The 8987-nt window shown below is 40.7% G+C and overlaps 1 protein-coding gene across 2 annotated transcripts; it reads left to right on the plus strand.

Moving 5' to 3' along the window:
- The first annotated feature begins 885 nt into the window (after positions 1-885).
- tagln (transgelin) lies at positions 886-7936 on the plus strand. Of its 2 annotated transcripts, XM_040131826.1 has the most exons (6): positions 886-1057; positions 5345-5387; positions 6240-6428; positions 6557-6728; positions 6917-7019; positions 7122-7936. In XM_040131826.1, exons 2-6 carry the CDS (start codon positions 5376-5378, stop codon positions 7258-7260), a joined length of 615 nt encoding a protein of 204 aa, XP_039987760.1. In that variant the 5' UTR covers positions 886-1057; positions 5345-5375; the 3' UTR covers positions 7261-7936. The 2 variants fall into 2 exon arrangements, with proteins under 2 accessions (XP_039987760.1, XP_039987761.1); XM_040131827.1 differs by lacking the exon at positions 5345-5387.
- Positions 7937-8987: the final 1051 nt, after the last annotated feature.

Here is an 8987-nt window from a genome sequence, read left to right on the forward strand (position 1 = left end):
AACACACACATTGGCCGCAGCTACTGAAGAGCACCCAGGACTTACATGGAATTTGCTGTCTGAATGATGACGACTTACCCCTTCTCACTCTAATCCATTTTTGTGTCTCTGCCTATTCCTCTCCTTTTTCTCTCCTCTCTCTTTCTTCTTCTATCTACTCTTTCTTTCTTGCCTCTCTTTCCCTCCTTTCCTCTCCTTCTCCCTCTTCCTCTCTTCCCCTCTCATCACATTGTTTCCCCTCTCTTTTATTTGTTCCTCTCCTTCGTAATCTCCACTCTCTCTCCTCTCCTTCTTCCTCTACTCTCCTCTCTTTCTTTCTCTCTTCCTCTCCCCTCCCCCTTTATTTCTCTCTTCCTATCCTCACCTGTCCTTCTTCCACCTCTTGCTTCCCCCTCTCCCCTTCCTTCCTTCCTCATTGTGCAAAAACATTTGCACAACGTCATTTTTGACATTGTCCCTTCCCTGCAATGTGAGGTAGAACTAATACCATTGTATTTCTCCTTTCCACATCCAGTGTCTCGTTCTCTATTTTCTCTCCAAGTCTCATCTCTACTCCTCCCTCTTGTTCTCCAGCCCCCATCCTCTCCCTCACCATCTTGCAGCTGCCTTGAACGAGGAGGGATGTGGTGAAAGTATTTGGAGAATTCCCGCTGACCAAACCAACACTGGCTGGCTGCTGTCTCCCTCCTCTACATGGAACAGCTCTACCCAAATAAGGCTGGGCTTTTTAACTAGACGTGAGGCTAAGAGACGCACAGGCAGGGAGAGGGAGCTGCTGAAAGGCCATGCCCTTTTAAGGATGAAGTTTCCTTTTTCACTGCCCCTCGGTCCCTCCTATTCCTCCTTCCTACTCCCTCCTCCCTCCTTCCCTCCCTCCCTTTCTCTCTCTCTCTAGGTAGACTGTAGTGAAGTCATCTTGCCTCATCTGCTCCTTTTAAGCCGGCATTTTTGAGAGGGAGGTCCCTGGGAGGCATATACAAACACTCAGTCAAGCATCCACGCTCACCCCACAAACTGCACTAGTGGCCAGCAGAGAACTGACCTATTCCTTCACACGGTGAGTATACTTTTCTTGTATTCCACATATGGGATAAAGCTGCTGAAGTGGATCTGGTACAGTCAGTAAGACAAACCGGCTGTGGCTTGTCAACAGGCCATCACCTTATAGATTAGTCAGTCAGTACTTTTGAAGCATGAGGCCTATCAAGCTTCTTAACAAAAAAAAAAAAAAAAAATGCATCTGTCTGCACTACACATATTTGAATATAAAATGACATTAGCAGACGTAGTCATTTCAAATACGAGCAATGTAATCAGTCAAAGGTTAAAAGGAGAGGTCTGTATGCAAATACACACCTTAAGATGTATCTGTGCTTGATCTGTGCATGAGTGAAATAGTTAAGCAATGGTTATCACATTCAGTATATATAGAATATCAAAGGTTATTTAATATATGTAAGTATGAGTTTTCCTAAAGTTATCTCTGTGGATGATGATATCTTCTGTTTGAGTTACTGTTGCGTCCAGTACTGTGTGGATGTATCTGTCGGTAAAAATAGTTAATTTCATTGTGGTAGATCAGATATTATTCACTTGTTCTGTATAATAATAATTATCACTTAAAACTGCCGTTTTGATATGGAGTCTGGTTGAACTCATGCTGTCTGCTTTTTATTGTGTTTTCTACATATATTGACAGATAATTGTCTCATTGCAAATTGACTTACAAATTACTGCTTACCCTTAATACGATTCAGATGTTATTTGAGAGTTAATATGTTTTCCATGTGGAGAAAGGAGCAGAGAGGTGAGCCAGACAGTGTTGCACATCTTAGTCAGCGAACATTCTTTTATTTGCACAAGCAAATGCTCCACTGCCATACATGGGCTTTGGAGGCATGAGTTCACAAGGCATGAAAGGACATCACACTTCCTAATGGGGGTACAGATGCAGAGAGACTAGCAGGTATAACAAAATATTTCATAAAGGCAGATACATTGTGAGAGACATGCAGAAATAGATTGTCTCCACAGAGAGCATTTAAACTCATCCGAACTTTCATTCTCTGTTCATTAACATGGGTGTTTTATATCAGAAAACTACTGTGAAGTCTAAGAGCTTGCTTTGATGTTTGGACTGACGATAACTAATGAATCATTAAAGATGGCAGCGCACCCAGTGGTTCCAGTAAAACCAGGCCAGCAGTGGCAAAACGGAAGAACCAGTGGGCAGTGCGGCTTCTAAGCAGCAGCAACAGGGGCAGATAACACTATCTACACTGCCAATCCGGTGGCAGCACATAAACAAAGCCGAGCACGGAGGCACAGTAGTTTATAAAGCCAGGAACTAACCACAACCATGTAGAGGTGCAGGGGCTCTGGTAATGAGCTCAATGAGACAGCACTATCTACACCTCAGTCAGTAGAAATACATTGGTTCAGTCACACAGCAGCTATAAAGTTTGTCAGAATAATCAGAACCATGAAGGGTCTTGGCAGCAGTTTCTGTAAATGCTTTCGGTGCTAATAAAAGTCAAAGCGAAGCTGCATTTTTCTGTGCAGCTGGCATAAAGCAGAGCCATGTAGCAAAAGAGCTCTGACAACATAGTCAAACTACAGTACATCAGCTAACAGGGAGAACATCCTTCAACCAGATGACTCAACGGACATCAACACTGCTGAACTGTACTTCAGTAGAGATGCCTAATCTAACCAGGCGTTAGTTTCTTTATGACTAACCCAAACTTCTAACAACTCCTAATGCTGAGGAATAAAATTATTCAGTGACTATCATCCTTAAAATTATTCAGTGACAGAGTGACTATTTTTTGAACACATCATTTGAATTCATACCAAATCATTATATGGTGGTTAGCTGATAAACTGTAGAGGAGGCAAGGCTGCATGACGCCACATCCCCTCAGGCGGCCACAGTTGCCAGAGCCCTCATTCTGGTTTCCTGTTCTGGCATTAGGCAGATTTACCATGGTAATAGAGAAACAGAGGCGGAAAAACACAAGATGGATGGATGGAAGGACGGAGGTAATGAAGTCATGTTTGTGGGATACAGCGCTTTGGGAATTTCGAGAGGAGGCATTATAGGCTTTCTTTTACTTGAAACCTGTGGTTTTATCCCATTTTTGTCCTGATTTTTCCTAATTTTCCCTTTTGTATTGTCGTCTTTTCTCTTTATTTTTCATGTTTGAGGCTATTCCTTTTATTTTTTTTCCTCACTCACTTTTTTTGTAAAGCTTTAACTAAATCTTTTTAGTTGACATTTAGCAGCACTAGTTGTAGCAGGTGTAGTAGTTGTAGTAGGCCATAGTTGCGAGGACAGGTTTTATGCATGAATAGTTGGGTTTTTGTCCTAGCCAGGAGGAATGGCTGTTAATACAGGAACAAAGTTGTATCGGCAGTAGCAGTAAAAGTAGCAAAAGTTGCTTTTGTACTCCTGAAACTGTACTAGCAGCAGCAGTAATTGCGCTTTTTTTACTTGTAGCAGGAGTAGTTGCAGAAACAGTAGTCGTAATGCCATGGAAAGTTGCAGAATTAAATGTAGCATCCCTTGGTTGATAGATAGCTCATGCTGTAGGTTGTTTACCGAATATGCAGTATTATAGAGAGTTTGCAAAAGAATGTTTTTAATAAATGCCACGTGAACACGGCCTTAAAGAGAGGCATAAAGACAGCACAGAAGTTTATTTATCTGATCATCCAGAGTTATTGGTCCTGGGCCAGGTCCCAAGCATAACAACAGGTCCCTGGATACATATAAATACCAAACATAGAGACCCGGCCCTAACAGACTTCTGTTCTCTTCTCTTCTCTTGTCGTCTTCTCTGGACAAGACACGAGAAGGCACTGAGTGCACAATATGGTGAACATAGCTTCTATTTCTTTCCCTACAAAGAGTGTAGTGTGGGTGATTTGCAATTGCGGTCCAGAGAGTAGTTCATGAGGCTAAGAACTAAAGGCTTCCAATGGCAAAATAAGGAGTTAACGGCATACCAGACAAACATTACTCTGTAATAATGATTATATAATGACGCATGTCAGTGGGACATATAAAAAGGGTATGAGTGTGTGTGTTTGCCCGAGCAAGAGACAAAGATAAAATATAGTATCTGAACTTGTGGTTGTATATAAGTGAGCGTGTTGCCCATCATGTGCATTTGGTTTCTTACGGCCTGGAAAATGACTGCAGGGAATGCAAAGAATATTAAACAGCGTTGGTGGTAACACTCTGCGGACAGTTCTGGGCAGGAATCCATTAATGTCGTTGGCAAGCAGACTCTAATATGCAGACATGCAGCATATCTATTTACAGAGGTGGAACAAGTATATGAATGCTTTTTTTAGTAGTACCACAAGGGGAAAAAATACTTCACTTCAATTAAGTCCTGCATTAAAACAAATATTTTACTCACTGTTAGTAAAAGTAATATGTAAAAGCATTAAAATGTACTTGGGTATCCAAAGTAGAAGTACCTACAGCACTCACTGAGAATATCTATAATCAATCTTTTTAAAATAAAAATTGATCAGATGACTATGGTAATGGGAAAGGAGTCACATCTTGTGATAATTATGAACAGACTTTTCAGTTCCCTTCAGCTCTATGAGGCATTTTAGTGTCTTTCAGCTCATAGTTTTACGACTCTCATCAGGCTATTCGGGCCACAGAAGACAGCTGTTTTTAGTGAAAAGGCTCTTATAAACCCACTGTACACTACCTGCCCCGCACAATCAGGAGACAGACACACTTAGCAACTAGGTTTTGACCAGCTAAAGAGACAGGTATTTCCCTTAGAAGTTGGTGGAGACCAAAAAAAAATGTTGGACTTGTATTCATCAAGTGGACACAAACATCACTTTAACTAATGTCTCTTTGATGTGTAAATAGGCATGCTAACAAATTGAGAATTGAGAATATGCCAGCGTTGTTTTCACACCTTGGTTCCGCCGTCATACTCCAGGTTTAAGTTTACTTTCTGATTAAACCCTTGTATCTCCAGTCCTAGGTTAGTTGAAGAAGAAAGGGATGGAAAGGAAAAAGGAGGGAAGGATGCAAGGGAACAAAGGAGAAAAAAGGGAAACGAAGAAAGAAATAAAGATAGAGCAAAGAAAGGACAAAACAAAAGTATAAAAATAGATTACTAGTTACTTTCCATCTCTGTCAGTGTATGTACTTGTTGTTAGTAGCTTGTACACAAACCTTATGATGAGACAAGCTTAGTTAATTGTTGCCATGGTAAATCTGATTCCCCATCCTATGCCAGAGTTGAGCATCCTCCAGTCAACTTCCGGGTTTAACCTTTAACATTTGAACTTTGAACCTCCCCAGGAACAGAAAGTTGAAGTGACCTGACATCAAGATGGCAACAAAGGTTGGATGGTGCAGACAGCACTTTGATATGGGTTTTGCACTTGGCTGTTGGCCCTAAGGCAATACAGAAGCATAAAACAAAAGAAAAAAAAAGTGCTGGCAGTGACATGTGTGTATGTGTTGGCAGAGACCAAAGCAGAGAAAGAGAATGTGTGTGTAAAAAGAAAAAAATATGCAAAAAATAATCTGGCTTAAATAGAGCTCCAATTGTACACCACTTTGCCTCAGACACAGGTCCTGATAGGGCCAAATGGTGTGCCTTAGGAGACACAACGCTGTTAATGCCACTATTCTGAGAAAGGTATTCAAATTAAGTGCTGAGCATTTACGCTTATATACACGCTTTTTACATGCATGCCTTTAATGTTTGTATTGGTGTAAGTTATATACAGTATATGCGTGAAAGGGGTATCTGTCTTTGTAAGTGAATATGCCTTCATCTAGATTATTCACAAACCAATGCATGTTTGTGCATATAGGATATGTTCAAATTTTACTGCAATTTGAAAAATTTGGGGTGTCTTATACTGCCTACAAACAATTATTCTGGACTAAATGGTAGTTGTGCTGGGATGTTAATTAACAAGAAAACAGTAAGTTTATAAAAATCCTTCATGAATACAAACATTGCTGTAAATTGTCAAGATGGGAGATAAGGATGATAGCAGTGAAAATCACTTACTCAGATTTCTGTCTTTCTCCAGAGATGATATTTCCCAACATTTTTTATTTTATTTGACTGTCTCCTTTTTTCACTGTATTCCTCTTGTCTCCTTCCCCACTCACCCATATACCTCCACTTTTTGTCCCTCTTTTCATTCTATCTCTCCACCTCTCTCAACTCACCTCTCAGGGAGTTGGCATGGCTAACAAAGGTCCATCCTATGGCATGAGCCGGCAGGTTCAGGATAAAATTGACAGCAAGTATGACCCTGACCTTGAGCAGATCCTGGTGGAATGGATTTACCGTCAGTGCGGCTCCGCTGTGGGAAGGCCAGAGCCAGGGAAAATGGCGTTCCAGGCCTGGCTGAAGGATGGATGTGTGGGTGCAATTAGTCTGTTTTACTTATTGTTTTTCTAGAATTAGCTTTAAGATTAATGACCGTTTTGTGACTCTTCTCCCTTTCTACCTTCTATTCAACCCTCTGTTACTTCATCTCGTCTCCCCAGGTCCTGAGCGAGCTGATTAACAGTCTGTTTTCCGGAGAGAAACCTGTGAAGAAGATCCAGAGCTCACCCATGGCCTTCAAACAGATGGAGCAGATCTCCCAGTTCCTAAATGCTGCTGAGAAGTATGGGGTCATCAAGACTGATATGTTCCAGACCGTGGACCTCTGGGAAGGTCAGAGGGGTTCTGTCATTCTCATTTCCCAGTTATTATAAACATTTACTGCTAGAAGATAAAACTTGGCTTGGGTTTAAGTACATGGTTGTGTGGCATATGCTTGGATATGGCAATGCACAGGTATGGAAACATGATAATGTGAAGGTAGGGTTAATAAGACTGGTTGTATGTGTGTGCTGGGGCAGGTAAGGACCTGGCAGCGGTGCAGAGGACCCTGTCAGCTCTGGGCAGCTTGGCCATTACCAAGGATGAAGGCACATACAATGGAGACCCTAACTGGTTCTTCAAGTAAGTCAGAAACATGAAATTAAAACTGCTTTATCTAGCTGATCCCGATTTGAATAAGTTTAGTTTTATTTGTTTAGTGACATTTTCAATGATGTGTTACAGGAAAGCACAGGAGAACAAGCGAGAATTCAGCGATGAGCAGCTGAAGGCGGGCAAAAATGTGATTGGCCTACAGATGGGGTCCAATAAGGGAGCCAGTCAGGAGGGCATGAGCTATGGAAGAGCCCGGCAGATCTTGTAAAATCACTGAGCCCACAGATACCCACAACCTCTGCAGTCCCCGATACCCTCTTAGAGCCTGTAAGCGTCTAACCAGCCCACTACAACTCCCTTTTCATCATAAAGCCTTTTCTGCTTTAGAACTTTCTTTAGTTACTTTCTAAGTTTCCCCTCCTCCCTAATCTTGACACTTGCCCCATACCCCTTACGTAGATGCTTGCACTGGTGACCATTGCAGAGCTCACCATGCTTTGTCCTTCCCACTGCAGTTAGGACCAGTGCAACTGAATGTTTGAAGTCTTGAATAAATAGTAACCATAAAAATAACCAGTTAATTGCCTTGGAAGTAAAAACACCAAGATGACGATGTGACAAGTCTTGTTGTTCCTTCTTAATATGAAACAGCACTCATATTACAGATAACTGACGACTGTCTCATCTGATACATAACAAATGTCTGAATTTACGGCACCAGTTTCCTACATTTTAAAAATATTGGTTCTGGATTCTGACTCAAAGATTGATTTATTTATGTAACTCACAGAAGGGACATTCTTTTCAATTTGAGTGGCCACACAACCCCTGGCATACCAGTACTCCTTAATTTTACTGTTACAGTACTGTTCATTACCTACCACTTCCCACAATATTTTTGTACATTGTCTTATTAAATAATGACTTTGAAATATATCTCTGAATTGACTTTCTGATTCTTGGTATTTCCGTTTTGCCATTTGGGGAAATTGGAAAAAGTATCTTGCAATGTTGAAACATAGGTGGGTCATCACTACTTATATTTTAAAGAATAGGTTCAGAGTTTTTTTTCATGTCTGTCTTAAATGATACTCACATGCCCATGTGTACATTGCGAATGTGAAAAATGGTGGGAAAAATCCACAGTCCTTCCGGTTCCTTCTGTACAAATCTGCATGCCAATCTCTTGCATTGAAGATGCTCCAAGAAGGGATCTCTTCACAGCCAAAATGATTGTAAAACCAGTGCAGTTTTATTGTGTCAATGTAATTGTACCTCTCTTTGTTTTTTAGCCACTAGTGATGTGGTTCTGAGGATGGCAATGTCAATACCATGCTGCTAATTCTTTACTTTATGACCAAATATCTGCAAAATGCATGATATTCCCAACAACTCTAGCTTCCCTTTGTGTTTAGTGCTAATTAGCACATGTTAGCACACTAACAGGCTAAAGCAAGATGGAGAACATTGTAAACATTATACCTGCTCAACCGTCTGAAATGCTCACATTAATATTTAGCTCCTAGCATTACTGTGGATAAATACAGTATCACACCGATGTTGTCTCCTAGTCTAACACAGCAAGAAAATCTTGTTAATATCCTTGTTTGGGTTTAAATTATTTATTTATTCTGCCATTTTTACCATCTTGGATGAATTTCTTCCTATACCACATGTACAGGCACCACTATACATTACACCTGCTATGGTGATGGTAGCTTTTAGCTCAAAGCTCTACTGTGCTGAAGTACGGTCTCACAGAGCCGTTAGCAAGGCTAGACGTTTGCGTTAAAAAATCTTGTTAAAATTTTTTTTGTCAGTTTTTCCATCTTAGGTACATTCTTTGCTATACCACACACAGAAACCACAATCTTCATACCACCGTACTTATTGGCAACTAACAGTTATAATAATATTGTGAGTTGCACAGATTTCCAAAGTGTAACTGTGTTTCATAAACCCTAAAAAAAAAAATCTAAGAGATTTTCAGTCAAC

Source organism: Xiphias gladius, chromosome 7, assembly GCF_016859285.1.
Source record: "Xiphias gladius isolate SHS-SW01 ecotype Sanya breed wild chromosome 7, ASM1685928v1, whole genome shotgun sequence".
Classification (NCBI taxonomy): domain Eukaryota; kingdom Metazoa; phylum Chordata; class Actinopteri; order Istiophoriformes; family Xiphiidae; genus Xiphias; species Xiphias gladius.

Excerpts from the sequence above, each read along its gene's own strand:
- tagln (XM_040131826.1), top strand. Across the intron at positions 6,429-6,556 it reads CCTGGCTGAAGGATGGATGT|GTCCTGAGCGAGCTGATTAA; the intron begins GTGGGTGCAATT and ends TCGTCTCCCCAG. Across the intron at positions 7,020-7,121 it reads GACCCTAACTGGTTCTTCAA|GAAAGCACAGGAGAACAAGC; the intron begins GTAAGTCAGAAA and ends GATGTGTTACAG.